Below are 19,497 nucleotides of genomic sequence, written 5' to 3' on the forward strand. Positions count from 1 at the left end.
TTCACTTAATATGTCTCATGAAATTACTGCTTTTATCATATCATATACAACAACTAGGAATAGTTTCTTGCTAATGTGTTACAACTGTTTTTTTTTCTTCCCTTATGTTTATAATTGGCAATGTGTTCATATCACTATACATTTTATAGCTTAATTTTAAACTTTACTTTGGGTAAAAGCAGTACGTAATAGGAGAAGACTTATACTGTAAATACTCTTCTGTTTCCAAGGTTATGTACAACTTTTAGGTTTTTGCTATATAATTATGTAACCATTTTGTTACCTTTTAAAGTATTTTCCTTACCATAGCAACAGAATATTCAAAAGAGTGTCAATTCTATTTTAATTGAAACAGAGTCACAAGAGAGTTTCTTTTTAATATGTCTCAGAAATAATGGCCAGTTGTACTAAGCTTAACTATTGTCATCATTCATTCATAAGAATGTGAATATTTTAATTAATTCAGTATTTTATCAGATGATATTTATTTTAGTGTGTTCAAACCATTGTCCTTTTTTTTTGAAACCAATAGGGTTGGCTTAGCTTCTCATTTTATACTCTCCAAGATGCTTCATATTGAACAGACAAGCATTACCTGTAGATCATAATAGTATTGTGGAATTTATTAGTTATAAATCAAAAACTGTGTCTTTGCCTAGTGAACACAGCTGAGCTTAGCTTTAAGTTTTATTTCTCCTGGGTTATAGGTATTATTACCCTGTAAACTGAAAGCAGCCTTAAGTTATCATTAACATAAACCCATCCATCAAAAGTGTCAGTTAAAATAGTGAAGTACTAAATTACTGTAAATATTATGAAAGTCTCCCTTGATTGCAATTTTGGATAATATTTTATTATGATATAGATATGGTAAAAAAAAAAGATAAAAATCAGATCTTTTTATGTAACAATTAAAGCCACCTATTTTAGCAGATAAAATTTAATGACACCATTTTGTACCTGCTGTTTTTCTTCTTCCCCGAAGTGAGACAATAGGGCAAACTGGGATTTTAGTTTGTATGAGATGCACTTCAGGGTGAAAATTTCATAACTGTCTAAAATACTGTGTAATCCTGCTTTTAAAAATCAGCTTAAATTATAAGATTATGTGATAAAAATGCCCTTGAATATTTCTACATTAGATTAACATTGCAGTTTACATGTTTTGAATTGGCCAACATGACTGACCCCCCATTTCCTTAAGGAGAGTAATTTCTGCCCTGATATTTAGTGAAGGATAAAGGAATCGTTTGTGTAAAAGAAGATAAAGATCACTGGACTAATGTAATGAAGCAACTAAACTTTTAGGAGGTAGCTTAGAGGTCCTTTCTGTCTTTTAATGATAGTATCCCAATTGTCACAATATCAATTTCATATGGTGGTTACTAAGAATGATAAGTAGATCAAGTAGACAGATTGATCACCTTCCTGTTTGTTACATTTAAATTCATCTGAGATCCAATTATCCTAATCATTCTGTTATCTGGTTTAGTTTGGGAAATGCTGTTGTAATTTATCATAAGTTGGGGGCAATTAATATTATTTATACCAGTGTTTATAAAAATTGTCATTTATGCAGAATATATATATATATATATATATATATATATGCACATTTTAAAGTAGAATATAATGTTAAAGCCAGACTGAGCATAATTTAGTTTTTTGGATGATTAATGTTATTTCAGGTAATCCCATAGCAAAAGACCATTATGACAGACAATAAAGTGAATATGTGATATTACTGTTAATAGAAGATTAATCTACTCATTCATTAATTCAACTCATATTTCTTTAGCATTTAGTGTCTTTCTGTCCCTGGTCTAAGTAGCAGCAAAAAAATAAATGGCATAGTCCTACCTCTAGGTATTTCACAGTTCAGTGGGTAGGCAGATGAGTAAATAATTACAATACAATGCAGTCACTTATTAAAATAGGAAAAAAATAGAAAATGTTTCTATCTCAACTAGATTCAGAGTCCGCTTTCTGGACAAGATGGGTAGAGCAAGAGTTAGTCAGGAGATGCAGTGCACTTCAGAGCAGGCAGAAAGAACAAACTCTGTGGGCAAGCAAAGATGCATAGAAGGGCATGGCACATTCAAGGAACTGAAAAGAACTCACATTTGGGACAATTTAAGTTTGTACATTTGTGAAACTTTGATACCAGTTCACTTTACAGAGCAGAAAAAGGCCTAGGGATCAAAATAACAACAACAAAACAAACCTTATAAGATTTCTGGTTCAGGCAAACAGGTTAATAGAGGAAGATCTCCCTACAATATGAGGCATACAGGAAAGTGGCAGAGATAAGAAAGGGAGATGATCAGTGTGTAAGCCTACTGGAATTGGAGTTCCCATGTAATAACAATGATAATGAAGATAGCTAGCCGCTTCTCTAGAATTCTATGAATTTGAAAACTGTGTCTGCATTTATCACTTTAGTTGCTTGTACTGTTTTTCTGAGTCTGTGAGAAAAACATTATTATTCTAACTATTATCCTTAAAGTACAGAAAAGAACATTGAATCTCAAAAGGGCCTAGTGATTCTCTCAGGATCATATAGGTAGTAAGATACTAAATTGAGGATTTAACCTAATTCTCAAGCTTTGGTCCCTTACTTTTCCTTTTATCATATTAGAATTTTCAGAAACAAAATGATCTTGGATCGTGATTGTGTTTTTCAGGAACCATGCAAACAGAGATAAGAAAAAAACATAAAGACAAAACTACTATAGTTTCTTCCATTTTAATAAATAGCCTTTTTACAAGATTTTAAATGTGGATATGAGTATTTTGGAAAAAATACAATCATTACAAGCGTGCTTTATCATTAAGAATATTTTTCTTTGGATTTCTTTTCTAGTAGTCTGTTAGCAATACCCTAAGAAAATACTACTAGGTGCTATTTTGAATTATAAATATATTTTAATGAAAATATATTGAAGGACTCATATATAACTCAGTATCTGTATCCACTATTGCCAATACAGATAATGATAATGCAAATACATTTGAAAAAGACACATTTTATGTTTCTGTATCTTCCATATGTCATTCTTTCTTCCTAGAATGCCCTTCTCATTTTCCTCAAGTTTGAATAACTTCCCATTTTTCCAGCAACAGCACGGAATATTGCTTCCTCTGTGAAACATTCCCCAGCTGTGCCTAAGAAGTCCCTACATATTGACCACATACCATTGCATGACTTTTTATTTTTTTTAATTTTTATTTTTTGAGGTATAATTGACATAAAATATTATATTAGTTTTAGATATACATAAGATTATTACTGGTACAAATGTCTATCTCTCCATCTAGAAAGTGAATTCTTTTCACAAGAAGGCTTGGTTTAATCACTGGTTGTACCAAACACAGAGCTTGTTAAATTCACTGCAGAAGGAAATAATAAATGGGTAACTGGATATACACAGCAAATAGGGTATAGCTGCAGGGACATTATACCTGCATCATTGCCCAAACCAATACATCAGTATGTAAATAACCTGCATGTTTCGAGGAGAAAGGTCATAAGGGAACTTTTGTTATGAGGGAATGAAAGGCATGCTAGGAATAAAAACTCAGTTTCTGATTTCTGTGGGAAAATAGAAATATTCTATTAAAACAAACAGTTGTATTAAAAAAATCCTTTCTCTCCCAATTCTTAAACCTATCCATATTTAGTCAAAAACATACAGGAAAATGAACATCAAAAATTAATTATAATTTAAAATTAGAAATAATTGCTGTTGGAAGAAATATCTATTTCCTGAATTCAGGAAAAAAATAGTAAAAACAGCAGAATTCAATTTTAATTTTTTAAAGAAATGGAGCATATTATATCAAACTATAAAAGACATCCTCAGGAACCACAGAAGCCTATTGTTATGGTTACAGCAGACATTGTTTTCTTTGTACACATTTTGTTATAATTTACAGAGTAGATACCATTTGGGCCTGAGGTTTTTCAGATGTGATCCTAGGTAAACATTACATATAATATGGACGAAATTTGGAACTCCCCTTTTGACATTTTCAGTGAAGTTTTCATTTTTCAGCTTTGACCATTTATAGAAAATTTTGTACTTAAGTAGTTTTTAAGAAGTTGAATTTCAGATGTTGAAATTATCAGAATATCTGGTACAGTCTTACTGGAAAACTTGGAAAAAATGTATGGTAGAGGGGCCTAAGTATGGCAAGTTAAACCATTAAAGCTTAACCATCAGAAGGTAGGTATTCATAAGGAAAGAGCAATCCTGTGTCTATGAAGATTCATACATACCTGAAAAGAGTTAAATTATATTTTTCTTCAATGTAATAGAATCTTTTTATATTCTTCTTTTGGTTGATGAGTACTTAAAAAGACAAATTGTGATAAAACACAAAATAAAGACAAATTACATAAAATTATATGCTCAATTCAGATGCAACCTATTAGGTGAGTATTACTAAACCAATATATATAGAGAGGGAGTGGACAGATATATATGAAATATATAATACATACATAGTACAGATAAAAAATAATAGCTAATATTTGCTAAACTCTTACACCATGTTTACCAATGCTCTAAATTTATTTCCTGTATTCCATCACTTAATCCTCATGATGATCTTATGAGGAGGAACTATTATTAATCTTTTCAACATGTGAGTAAACACAGTCTCAAAGAGGTTAAATTGGCCACATTCACGCAGCTAGTAATAGGTCAACCCGAAATTTGAACCTCATGAGTCTGTTTCTAGAACTCATTTCCTGAAGGCTCTACATAGTGGTGCTTAGAGAAAAAGGTAGTCTATAAATCTAGAGACCTGAGCCCTTGTTCCAACTGTATCACTATTATAATAGACTGTGACAACACACATAATCTTATATGGTTTCCGTTTATCAGTAAAATGAAGGTCCTAGGCTAATGATCTTTAAGATTTGTTACAGCATTAAAATCTTCAATTAAGTTATATTTTGCTCTAAAATCTGAAAGAGATAAGGATTATTCATATCTTTGTAAGGTAGCTATGAATATAAGATTTATGTTCAGAGAACTATCAGTGAGCACAATATTTATTTCATGCTTTCTTTTATCGAGGTAAAATTATCATTCCTCCTTTTGTGCCTCTGTAGTAAAGTGGCTTTATCATTATACTTTTTTTCATTTGTTTTACATCCACCTATATTGTATTCACTGAGAGACCTTTAAAGGCAAAAATCGTATCTGTTTACCTCTGTGTTCCCAGTTCTAAGGAGTACCTGGTACATAATATGGCCTCAAAAATTATTGTTTCAAAATATTGTTCTTAATCTACTTAAGAATGGTTCTGGTACTTATTAGAGTTGTTATACCAGTGTGAGTAAATCGAGGTAGGTTCTTTGATTATGGGGCCTGAGAATCTACGTTAGTACTTTGTGGGTTCCTATGTTCACAATATATGTGTTGTTCAATTACACATTGTGTAATTGAGTAATTGTGAGATAAAAGATAGTAATTCTGTAGACCAAAAAAAGCTAAAGCACAGTTTCCCAAAGTGTTTCCCTAGGAAAATAAATGCTATCACCTAAGATTATGTGATTAAAAAAAAATGGACATTATACCTCCCTTTGAGAGAAACACTGTCATATTAAGCATATTAAAAGCTTTCACGATAAAAAGGGGAAAAAAAGATGATGCTTATTTTGTTAAAGAAAGCATTTCTCAAATATGTTTTATCTTGAAACCTATTTTGAAAAATGTGATCAGGGAAGAATTTGTGGTGAATGGAGGGGCAAAGTGAATTATGTCTAACTGAAAAGATCTATGTAATTAAAGAGGAATGGTCTCTTCCAGTGATTTTTATGGAAGTACAGAAGTGAAAATGTAAATACTCCAACTAGAGCTGAAGTGACATATTTTAATGGTGGGGAGTCACTGAGAGAAGTATTTTTGTGCCTTTTTTAAAGGAAAGCTTGAATGGCAGGGACAGGATTTCAAAACTCTTAGAAAGCTTTCTGAGAATGATGTAACAGATGTCAGACTCCATGAAATATGCTCTTCCTGTTCTTGATATCTTGGATCAAGATGGTGATAAGACTAGTCAAAAAAAAAAAAAGTTTAGATTGTAGATAAAAATTTTAGATTCCTATGACATGGAGGTCTGGCCCTTTGGAATTCCTAAATTACACTCCAAAAAATTTATTATTATTCACATCCAGTAATTTGCAATACTGTATTGATAGCATTTGATGGAGAAAACTCTTCTTTTTAACCTTTGGGATGTTTTAATTTCAAGTAGAAGCATATGTAAATAGTTAAATAGAAATATGAATATTACCTCTAATTAAGCTATATTGGGCATGTACTTTGTAATGATACAGAATGTTATTGAAATACTACTTTAAATTTTTATTGTTTATATTCACTTCTCAAAAACATCATGGTTTTATAGAAGCCCACATATATTTAGTCATATCTGACATGTGTGAGAGAAGCTAGCATATAAATGATGTCATCTATTAGGGAAAAAAAAAAATTGCTTTGTTAGTGTTCCCAAGATTCAGAGTCATATGGTAAGGAGGAATGTTTTGATTTCAATGACATAAACTGTCTTTGCATTTTTACTTCCTTCTGATTCATTTTCTTCCTTTTTATCTGGACTGTCATTATCTCTAGTATACAGAGCAAGGTGCACCCCCATAAAGTTATTGGAAAGGAATGGATTGGTTTTTCTAGCTGTATTTTGCTAACATGTGTTTGCTTTCAAAATAAAAATAAAAATACAAGATTTAAATAACTTAAAATAATTGAAGATTTAAAGAAAAAATACTTTTAATCAATTTCTGAAAGGTTTGGTATCTTTTATTATCTGGTGATTTGAGATTTTCAAATTTGTTCAGAACGAACATAGATATACATAAGCACTGGATAACAATCCAGTATTATACTATACAAACTTGACTGTTGAATTTCCAGATTCAAACATGTTTTTAACTTTTCACTCTCAGAGCTCTCTTTGAATCTCTGCTTCCAATAGTCTACCTTTCATGTGGTCCTTACCAGATACAAATTTCTTATTTTAAGTGTCATGCTTAATTAGGACTCTTAATGATATTTTGGCAAGTAAGAAAATTTTAAAAATATATTATAATCTGCTATCCCCTACCTTTATGCAGAACCTCCCAAAATAATTGTCAGCACAAAAATACACATATTTCTTACAATGATTATTTATGTTAGCCCAGTATTTGATAAATGGTTTTTCTTCAAATCTTTTATTTCTTTTGTAGTGTGCAGTTAAAATGTCTCAACACAGTTATCACTATCAGCATGTATGAGCAAGATTTTTCTTTAAGGAATATTTTGATTTTAAATCAAATATGTCAGTTATAAATCATATAGAATAATTTCCATACTATATTATTTTAATTACCACATTTTCCAAATTTGAAGAATTAATAGTCAATGATTTTATACTTACTGAAAAGAAAAGAATGGATCTGGGGAAACGACTTGGGTTAGTAAGTTTCAGTTTTGTTGTTGGAATGTGAAATGGATGTTAATGACTCTCTAACTCAAATCTTGAATCATATAGAGAAGGAAACATATTCAGCAAAATAAAGTGAGTTTTTTCTACTATAAGAAAAAAAATAGATGGTTTAATTAAGTAGAAATTTCTCAGTAATTTCTGTTACTTACACATTATTTCTATTTTACCAGTATATAATATTTATGTTTAACTCAGTTAGTTTTAGTACCAATATAACTTTCTTCCTTTTTTGTTTATTTTTTTAAACTACTATCTGATATACCTTACTCTAGACCTTCCAGTAACATAATTGAAATCAGTACTGTCCAATAGAACTTTCTGTGGTTATGGAAGTGTTCTATATCTATGCTGTTGGATATGGTAGCCATGTGACATATGGCTATTGGGTACTTGAAACATGGTTAGTGTGACTGAGGAACAATACAGTTCATTTAATCTCATATGGTTTTAATTAATTTAAATGTTAAGAGTCACAGTTGCCTAAAGGCTACCACAGTGAGGAATGCAGATTCAGGCAAATATAATGTACTCCTCCATGAATCATTTTGAAGTTTTCATTGGTAATAAACCAAAAAGGAAAAAAAAAAATCTGGATAGTTATTCCTCCAACATTACATATGCAGCTTGAAGGCTCATTTCTGTTAGTTTTAGGGATCTGTAATTTGTTAATGTTTGTAGAAATAATGTTCTCTATACAGGTTTGTGTGCTAAAGGAAACATATTTAAAATTATGTGGATATTTCAAAGTGTGTTATTTGTTTAATAAACATCATAAGAAAAACTTGTATTTAAAATATGCTTCTTAGAAGTTACAATTCAGAGAGATACCATGAATTAATTTGGGGAATAGCTGAGTAAATAAGTGAAATATTGTGTGATGTTTCACTCCCTGAGTGTCTGTAAACAAAATGGCTATTGATTTTCTTTCCTAGGTATTTGTATTGGATTGACTGCTGTGAGTATCCTCACATTGGCCGTGTTGGAATGGATGGAACCAATCAGAGTGTTGTCATAGAAACCAAGATTTCTAGACCCATGGCACTAACAATAGATTATGTCAACCATAGACTCTACTGGGCTGATGAAAATCATATTGAATTTAGCAACATGGATGGATCTCATAGACACAAAGGTTGGTCTGGTAGCACCAATGACTCAGTTTATTTTAATAGTGCATAAATTATTCATTTAGAAAATATGTGCACACTTTTAAAAAAAGAAAACAGGTGTACAATTATTTTTATTCATTATACATAATTTCAAATACATTTTGTAATTTAAGATTATACTGCTATACTCCTTTATAACAATATTGGTAAATAAGAATTAGGCATATTTATTCAGAGCCTCTGTAATCATGTATAAAAATCATTTTGACAATATTTTTTCTAATTGTATGTTTTAAAATAGTTTTTATAATAATTGAACAATATTTTTCTTAGTTAATATATACATAAATCCTGACTGGATTGAAACAGAAGATTACATGTTTATAAACATAAGGTTATTATTGCACTGGTAGGGCTTACTTTTTAAAAAATACTAAGTAAAGTACAGTTCTTTAAAGAAATGACATAATAGTATATAAAAATTATCAATTATACTGCACGCATTGAATTTATTGTTATCAACAGTGGCCACAAAAGTTAACATAGAAAACAAATTACGGTAACATTCAGATTATTTGAATTTCAGCAAATATAAAATTCTACAGATACCTCAATTTTCTGTGTTTTTTTTTTTTTTTAACGCTGAGTAGATTAAAAAACTCTAAATATAAAACAAATGAATGAAGCAAATGGGTATGAGGGAAGTGACACTAGAATTAGGGACAAGGGAGACATCTGAGGGGCGAGGATCTGAGGATGAGGGATTGGAAAAGAACACCAGAGAAGGATATGCCGAAGGGGAAGAGGGTGCGGCTGGAGACGACGGATGGAACAGAAACCACAAACAGTTCCGGTGAACACTCAAAATACTTCAGATGTGAAAAGATGATATTTTTCCCAGAATGAAGAAGATAAATGATTTTCTTTATTGATCTTTCTTGACGTAATGTTACCTTTGTTATTAGGTGTTTTTATCTTCAAATAGTAAAAGCCAGAGTTCACAGAGAGATCCCAAAGAAAGCCCACACAGTAGCCTGGTTCAGTTTCTCAGGCTGCTTTCTTCCCTGGCAGTAAGCTTAGGACAAAGCCCAGGGAGGAGGGAAATCAGGATAAGAGAGGATTATTGATAATTTCACTGGCAGGTGAGGCCGTGCAAGAGTGTACCAGTATGGAGTCCTGAGAAGGATGAAGCCATTGACTTAAAAAGTAAATAGAGAAATACATAAAAATAAAGGAGATAAAAGTCACTGAAGTCACACCACTTAATGATTTTGCCTAAGTCCCCCTCAGCTTATATTTAAACAACTAGATCATTCTAACTAAAAATGCTGGCAGAAAGCTTTTAAAGGTGCTTGTTTCAGGGCAAGAACATTGAGATATCACAAGTGCGGTTGGATGAGTCACTTATTTAGGTGTTGGCAATCCAATTATAGAGATAAAGAAACTCATCAGGATGCAGTTTGAGTGAAGAATTATTTAAAGATGACTTTAGGATTTTAATTACAGCAAAAGTAATGTTGACAAATCAAAATTGCACTTAGCATTCAGCAGTTATATCTTCTCCGAAGAATCAATAATGAAATGTTCTGCAACATTCTTAGATGATATAATTGAAAGTTTTATTGTGGCAATCAGTATTTTCCCCATGTAACTATGAACCCGTCTATTTTTAGCATCTATCTAAAGTACTAGATTGTTGTGAATGCATTACTTTCCAGTAAAAACTTTCACTGAACAATAGAATTTAAACCATTTTTGGTTAAATGAATGAATATTAAAAATAGAATTTGAAGCATCAAATATTTGCCTATTCACTTGACACTTTGTGTTTGAACACAAATTGTAGTTAAACATGTTATCTATTAGAAAATACTGTTTCCATCCCCTATTCATTATTTGGAAATTATGTCAGATGTGTGGGGGACTAATGTTTTGAAAACTTAATACAAAATCAAATGCGTATAAATAAAGTGTCTTGGAATCATGGTACTGGTGATGACTTTGGATTGAGGGACATACAGAGCAAGAAGAAATAGCACTAATTTATTAGAGTGAAATATTTGGCTGAAAGATACCTAGGTATGATGTCATTAACAATTTATAGTTTGATTTTGAAAATACTTGGAAACTCAAGGGGGAAGCAAAAGAAACCAAAAGAGCTGTTGCCATCAGAAGTATTTTTTCTCTTGAAGGCTTTCTCAGAAAGACTAATGAAAAATTCATTAAGTGTCTTATCAGGCATCTGCCAATATCTGAATGCAAGCCAACAATTACCTAGTAGTTACTAATAAGCTACTAATTGTAGGTAGCCTAAATTATGCCAGCTCTACAGCCAATGAGGAAAAAAAGCCATTCATTTGCCGTGTTTGTAAAAAAGAGTAGCTTTTTCTACTTCTCGTACTTTCCCCGTAAAGACAAAGAGAATGCTGTGGTCTCTTAATTATGTATGTGGAGGTAGAAAATGAGACTTTGACATTAATAATAAATAAGTTTTGCATTAGTCTGGTCACTGATCTCTTTTTTTCTATTAACCAGACTAGTGTTATTGTTATTTATTCTGCTTGTTAAAAGTAGAATCAAAACTCGTCAAAACAGTGGGCTATGCCATTCATGACAAAGTAATTTGAGAACATGCAAAGTATATGAGAAATTTCAGAATTATGGTTCTTTTTGATAAGCCAAAACTTAATATCAGAGAAAAATAAACCCAGACATTTTTTTTCTCCAAACATATTGGGATTTAATCATGCAGTAATTTCATAAACGAAGCTTTAATTTATTATTACTTATCCAGCCTAAGAACTTCTAAAAATACAGAATTCTATGCCCTAAACAATAGGTCAGGTTACCTCCAATGTACATGTGACTTACAGAAGAATTTCCATCCATCTTTCTCTGCTACCTCCTCTACCCAGCCACCCTCCTACCTAGTCTAAACACCACATTGCAAAATTAACTAAACAAATAAACAGTCAATTTGCCAGCTTTGGAGCATCTACATTCAATCTTAGCCAGGTGAACCTCCTCCTAATGCCTGTGTATTTCATTCTTCTGGTTTCCACTATAATAATTTTATAATAATATGTTTTAATATAATGATGCCATTGAATATGACACATGATACTGGATAACTGATTCAAATAGTTTATTTTATATCAAATTTTCATTAGATCATTTTTTTTTTAAGTTTCTCTGATTTCTTCCCTTTAGATCTGGCCATTCATTCATTCATGTATTCATTCAACACTTAACTTTTGTCTCTTTCAATGCCATGCCTTATGTTAGGCCCTCAAGTTACAAAGTGAGTAAGTTTGTATTTTTAAAGGATTTATATATAAATGGTAAAAAAAAAATGATATGTAAGTAAAAACATAAATTAGTTTGGGGTTAGAGGAATATACGAAATGTTTTGAAAATGTAGGGAGGAATAGAAAAGCCATTGCTGAAGTAAGGGAATCTTTGAAAAATCTGAGAGATTTCGTACAAGTTCTCTATATGGGGAAATGTATAAAGGATTCTTCACACAGAGGGAACAGCGTGTACAAAGATGTAATAGAATCTTGAACAACATGGGGTTTACACAATTTGGCTATGATTGGAAGTTGTATGAGAGGGAGATAATGTCACTAGATGAACAAGGGCAAATATGGGCCAGACTATGACACGTCTTAAATGCTGAGTAATTTGGAATTTATCCTTTAGGTCATAGGGAACCATTGATGATGTTTAGTTGATTGAATGCTATCATTAGACTTGACAACAGCATGGAAAATGAAAGACCCTAGAAGGGTAACCACTTTAGAGGCTGTTAAGATATTTTAGGGGAAAAAATTTGAAGTGATTATAGCTGTGGGAATGGAGATAAACTATTACATACAAAAGTTATTTGGCAAGAAAAGAAAAGAAAAAAAAAAGAAAAAAAAATGTTGCTTAAAAAAGATTTGCATTTGTAAGCTCAAAATAACAGAAATTTCGGTGGTCCAGTTGAAAATATTAAGTGAATGTTTTATTTTATCACCCACTTAGCTGGGGAAAAAATAACATCATTTTGATGACAATAGTTTCACATATATTTGTACACTTTAAAAGGAAATTTAAAAGTACCAAACAAAGGATAACTTAGAGATTCTTCTTGAGAAGCTCTGTTTTAATGAGAGCTACATTTTTTTAGCAAAAGGATTTTAGTAAGAGAAATTCTAAGGATATGAATAAACAACCTCCATTGTATCTTTCCCTAAAAAGCATTTCACAATACCTGATCATTTATCTAGAAGAAAGGTTGCAAATGAGTGTAAAGAGGGTGGAGTGTAGGATGGACCATTAACTAGCTTTTTCATTTTAAAAAGCGTAGGTAATTCCCCTAGATCTCAGTTGGTTCTTCTATGGAAATAAAGATGCTGGGGGGAAAAATGGCATCAAAGAATGCCAGAACTAAAATTCTAAGCCTTCAGTTAAATGGATCGCACAATTTTTACAAAACATTTGCCAGATCACACAGTTTTAACCTGAGGAAGCTAGTCTTCAATTTAAACTTGAGACCAGCTGAGAATCTGTAATAAACAAATGTTCCCTACTTAGCCTTTGTGAAAATTTCAAATTACAGTCCAATCCTTAGTTCTCTCTTTCAGTAGAAATTTTCTTAGTCTGCTGCTGGCGTTCCAAGAACTGGGACCCTCCTCTTACAAACTCGTATTTCTATCTGAAGTCTAGCATGTTCGAGGAACTGTGCTTAATGCAATATATGCCCTTTTTTCAGTCCATCAACAAACACTGTGTGATAGGTAACATCAAAGCCATTTTGCAGCAAGCAAATAGGATTATAGAGATTAAGAAATTTGTGTAAAGCCAAACAACTAGTAATCAGGAGGATCAGAATTTGAACTCAGATCTAACTGGTTGCAAAGCTTGCTTTCCTTCCATTTTCCACACACTTCATTTTTGAGCAGATAATTGACTGAAGATTTGTTGCCTCCTTATTGCCAATTTTAAAAGCTACTGTCATAGTGCAAATAAACACTTACACAAATAAAGGTATATCCATACCTGAATTTCTTTTGATTGATTTAAATAATGGATGTAGTTAAATTGTGAAATATGTGAGAAACAAAAAAACAAAAACTTGAGCCACCAGAACATAATTACTGTACAAGAAAAGCATATATCTTATTAAATCCAAATTTTTTGGTATTGTTAAATTTAAAAAAAAATAAATTTTAAAGGTCTAATTAGTTTCATTAGTTGATTTATGAATCAGGCAGCACCCTGTCTAGCAAGTGAGGGGAGTTCTAAAAAGCTACAGACGGAAAGGTTTTTAAAGGTAGTGGGGGAGTGGAAAAAAGGAAATTATTAGAAAGAATCCATGTTTTAGGCAAGGTTGCCCTTCTAAGAGGAACAGAAGGAGTCTATCAGTTAATTTCCTAGTGCTGACCAGGAAATTCCCATGTTGACCCGTTAAAGGGGATATTTCTGGGGGATTGAAACTGCAGTTACATTAAGTATGAAGTCTTGGTTTTACCGAGTTGGGGCCTTAACCTAAGTGATGCTATTTGGGGGCCTGTGGTTTTCTTTTGAACAGTTTATTTGAGATAGTAAAGGGAAAGTAATGTTGCTTAAAAATGTACACCCTGCTTTAGTTTGAAGTTATAGTTTGTTATTTCCAAACTATCTCCTACCTAACGGAAAACTTCCAGATCTTATTTGGAAATTCAGGCCAGAGAGTCTCTGAAATTTGACCAAAGTCAAGATCTTTTGTCATTTATTTCATGCTTTCTACAAAATTCAGGCTTCTCTAAATGGAGTATCTATAAAAGAGGTTATATACTATCTCCTGAGAAAGAATTTCAGCATACCTTTGTATATGTACCCTAACTCAGAGGCTTTGTTTTCCATTTAATGAGAAGGAAATTAAATTCTAGGAAATTCTAGTCTTTAGAACAAAATTTCATTCTGACAGCTTGCATCAAGTTATATAACAAGATTTCATTTTCCTCATTTTCTATTAGACGTGCCATTGAAGTTGAGTTATCTTAGAGAAGGAGATATTTTCTTGACAATAGTTTGTGATCCATATTAACAAGAGGGTGAGCTAGGAAAAAGATACGTCTGACCTTGAGTTTTACAATTTATTTGTTCTAAAAATAAATGAATAAAATTCATTTTTTCTAGTAACTTTTTTTTTTCAGAATATTCTTCTTTGTATCCCTGAATGATTTAACCTTGTGTTAAATCAGTTGGCCGTGTACATATTTTATCCAGCATCCTGGAAAAATATATACTCTTAACTGCTAATTTCTCTGAAGAGTAATCATTGGGTATGATTCCAAACTACAGTTTATCACGGAACGGTCTTTTGGTTTGTGGACCAATTGTTTAAAATTTCATGCAATTATGTAGACTATGGTTCTTCATTTTTTTCCATACTAGACCTGAAGGTCTTCACACGGAAGTGTCAGTACTGTTGTCTGCCTCGATCATTTGTTTATTGCTCTGAGAATCCAGTTTGTGTTGTGAGGGGGCTGTTCTCTCTTTGGATTCAAAAATCCAAATCATAACCCATACAGTGATCACCTAATTAATGTTGGAAAAGGAATCCAGATCTCAGCGTGCTACTGGTGAAATAGCATAAATATATATATGACATTGTTGTTCTGTAGGGGAAACACACTGAAAAAGACAAAGGGAGCACGTTGTTCTCATCTACTCTGAAACTCAGTAGCTCTTGCATTTGGATCTTTAGAATATTTAAATGTACACTGAAACGCACCAAAAAAGGAGGAAATCTAATAAACACCACCCTCTGATTTTACAATATTCTAGAGCATTTCTTTCTTGGTAGGATATTTTATTTTAGTACTTTTGGAAAAAAAAATCCCTATCATTCACAGTTCATTACAAACAGTAGACTTCACAAGCTATTTTATGCCAACGGTGTTGATGTGCTGCTGTTTACAATACAATAAAAGTTAATGGAAGGGAGCAAAATACAATTCAGTTACCATAGATAAGTTCCTGAAACAGTAAAATAAATTGAAATTAACTGCCATTTCTAAAAAGTCTTAGAATTTTAGTGTCAATCATGTCTTTCAGTTTTGTTCCTAGAATAGGACCTGTTACATTAAATTGTATATATGTTTCAATAGATTATTATTTTGAAAATGCCACATATGACCCATATACTTTCTTTTAAATGGGAAATTTTAAGTATTACCCTAGCATGAGTTTACAGCCACTTTCAACAATGTTCTACCTTAAATTGGAGACAGTGGGGTGTTGGGGATCAGTAGATCTGGCTTTGGTCCAGGTTGCTGTATAATTTAAACAAGTTTCTTTGCCACAGTATGTTTCATTGTTTTTATCCAAAGAATGGGGATTCTAGCTAATCAGGGATTTTCTAACATTTCTTAAAGGAATTTAGCTGAGGTTGGAACTGGGACAGAGGCTGTTCTATCAATTCCTTCACTTACTCCTACTTATTCCTACAACTACCTAGAACATGTTTTGAAATGCTTGAAATATGTTACCCTCTTCACTTTTTATTCTAGAACCATATTTATAATTGTAGGAATGTGGGAAGACCAGATACCAAACTCATGAAAATGGCTCTGTTGAGATCTGTCCCAAAAGCAAAGTGCTTCCTGCCCCCACCCAAGGCTTCTGCTGTCATTAGGATCCTCAAACACATTCCTAATGCATGTGTGTGGGGAATATCATAACTCCTGTATTTAGTATTGGTCATCAGCTCTGAAGACACATTGCCAAATGTCTATGAAGGTTTGTATCACCAGCAAAAAAAAACCTCAGAGCCTTTCAAAGCAATAGGACTATATATTTACCAAGTGCATGGAGTAATGTTGCTTCATTTAGAGACTGCAGAGCAGTCCCCTGGTCAAGAGATAGTACTTTAGGCATAGTCTAGTTTTCAAAACAAATGTCCAGACAGTTCACATTGTCTGCTTTATAAATTCTCAAACTCATTAACAGAAATAACCCTTTCACATCTTAAATATTGAATGGCTGTATTTGACATCTATTATGAATAACTTTGAAAAAATGTAGGTGAAACCAGGAAGTGGTTGACTTATATTAAACCACATATTTGTAATCTATATAGAAAGTATGTATTATTTGAAGTGACAAGGTGGGGAAAAAGAGGCAAATAATACTACAAAAGGATGGACAAAGGATGCCGTTAGCCTCTTACAAATGGCTTTAAAGAAGAACTCTAAATATAGCATTAGTTTCTATATTTGCCATTATACATGACATTTGTTTCAAACTCTTATACATTTAAGTGTCCCAGTATAAACTGATGCCTTAAGGGGGGTACATATAACTATTATTTGGGCATTTGTTCAGTGTCAGCATTTAAAAGATAGTCTCAAATAATAGACTCCTGGTAGTAGCAACTTAGATCTGCTATTCACTATGGCATATACTGAAGAGAAGAAACTTATTTCTTGTCTCATTTAAGGTTTCACTGATGGATGAACTTTTTGAAAGATTATGTTTATACTGGAAAAAATAAATTTGAAATTCTATCATAATATTTGTTAATGTTAGATATCCTTAGTATTCTTGCCATTTCTTAATGCCTTTATTCACTTTGAACAATGGACTTCAGATCCATTTGCCTGAAATTTTCTTTATAATACTATTACCATTAAGCAGAGTTGTATTAAAGAGTAGGCAGAGAAAATGATCATGGAGGCAAATATTAAATGGAATATTTTATATCTTTTTAAAAATGATTTTGAGGAAATACTTATTTAAAAAAAAAGGACTCTGCAACCAATAACACTGAGGGGATGTATAATTACTGACAAAGAATAAATGTCCTTGGCCCTAAGGTTATATAAAGCACATTCGTTTTGATGGGGTATTTGTAGCTATAACTACTGGCTTAGCATTCATTTTCTGGAAATCAGTATCCTGGGACCATTTTCCCATCCACTCTTCTCTGTCACTCTTCATAAAGAAAAGTCATTATCCACCAACTTACTGACCACTGCTTTGAAGCCCCCATTTTTTTTTTTTTGCCATGTTAATCCATTTTCTTCCATCATCTAATTTTATTGTTTATCAGTCTATATTCTTTCTGAAGCCTTAATTTAATCTCACCTCATTTTTTGAATGCTATTTGTTTTTCCTTGTTTCATTTCTTCCATTTTTTTTTTTGGCTTTGATGCTGCTCCATTAATTTATGCCCCAACTTCTCTACATAGGTTGTTGTACATTATTTTTTAGAACGATGTTGGGAAAAATGGTTAGTATCAGGGTCTCTCAGAATAGAGAGCATCTGGATCCTCTTCTGAAGACAAAGGTGTTTTCATCAAGCTCAAATGTGTGTACCATACTGCCTACAAAGGGGATGTCATTGATGGTTTTTGATTAGGGAAGAGATATGTGAGATTTAAAATAATATTGGAAATATTGAGTGGATGGAGCTCTAGGTTATCTTACCTCTACTTCTTTGCCATTTTCTAAATGCTAGAATGTGGATTTTTGTGGACTGTATCACCCAGGCTCTGTCATATTCTGACTCCAGGTTGAATTGTATCCATGAGATTGACAGGAGCTTGAATGGTGGGTGGAGGAAGATGTTGGACTATTTACTTATTTTCTTTCCGTCAGGCCCAACCACAGTGGTTTGGCAGAGGCTGAGTTCCTTCACTGAATGATCACTGTTCTTGTTGTGTGGTTCCTCTCCTTTAGCTATAGCTGTCACCAGATTCTGATAAGCGGCATAAGAAAAAACAATCCATCATCAGTCCATTGACCATGCCCATACTTCTGTAAATAATTCATTTATTAAAATATTTTAAATTCTTATTAAAAAATGTATTTTCTGTTTATAGGAGACCTGAATAACACAAAAGAGATTGGATGAGATTAAAAACAATGAAAAAAGTTGGAATAATTTTTCCGTATTTCAGGTGTAAGAGAATGTGAGCCTTTCCGTGGGATAATGGCACCAAGAATAAGACAATGGGAATCTTAAAATACAGTAAAAAGGGGAAATTTGGCAAAATTTTATGTTTTATTTGATATCCTTGTTTACTTTAAATTTTTAGATTAAATTTCCAAACCTAATCAGCCATACAGTGAAAACATTTAGGTATTTTCCTCCAAACAATACATAAATTCTTTATACTCAAAAAAAGAAAAAAATAGTAATGCTCAAATTACTCTGTAATTTTGATTTACTTATAATAATAATTACTGAATTCGGTGGTTGTGTTCTATGAACTTTGTTTTACTTTACTTTGTTTACTTTACTAGAATATTGCTAAAGTTTTTAAAGTAATTTTATAACAATAAATTATAGGGATTGTTACATATAAAGTAATATTTTAAAATCACATTTAATTCTTAAAGTAAATCTTGGAGGGGATATAAGAGGCAAAAAAGAGAGAGAAATTTTACCTCTAGTAAAATTTCTATTTTAACCCCCTGGGCAGAGTCATGTTGTTTCTGCCATTATCCCAATACTATAGCCTACTCATAGCACCAATTACCACATTTTAACTCAATGAAAGATGAATACTGTGTAACTGGTCCATTTTGTTAAGTATTTAAACTAAAGTTGAAATACAAAATTTGAAAGATATTATCAAGGAATATACTTGTTTAGCATGATGAATGCTATCAAAAGATCAGTCATCAAGAGCATCATAATAGAATAACTCTGTGAGGCAGTGGTTAAGCCAAAAGCATATTCTGGATTGCCACCTTTTCTATTTGTTGTAATTATTAGAAATGTTAATAGGATAGCATCCAAATTGACCAAAAAAGAAAACCTTCACAAAGAGTATTTCTTTGATATATTTTTTTACCGAATACCAAGTTCTTTATTCTGATAGATATAGTCTATAAG

At 32.0% G+C, this 19,497-nt stretch overlaps 1 protein-coding gene across 1 annotated transcript in view; it reads left to right on the top strand.

Annotated features, from left to right (window-relative positions):
* Nucleotides 1-19,497, top strand: part of LRP1B (LDL receptor related protein 1B) — a 2,002,169-nt gene that overhangs the window by 1,762,386 nt on the left and 220,286 nt on the right. Inside the window, exon 61 of the mRNA XM_059394361.1 lies at nt 8,448-8,647. Coding sequence (XP_059250344.1) covers nt 8,448-8,647 — 200 coding nt within the window. The remainder of the gene's footprint in view (nt 1-8,447; nt 8,648-19,497) is intronic.

The sequence above is a fragment of the Mustela nigripes genome, chromosome 3 (assembly GCF_022355385.1).
Source record: "Mustela nigripes isolate SB6536 chromosome 3, MUSNIG.SB6536, whole genome shotgun sequence".
Classification (NCBI taxonomy): Eukaryota; Metazoa; Chordata; class Mammalia; order Carnivora; family Mustelidae; genus Mustela; species Mustela nigripes.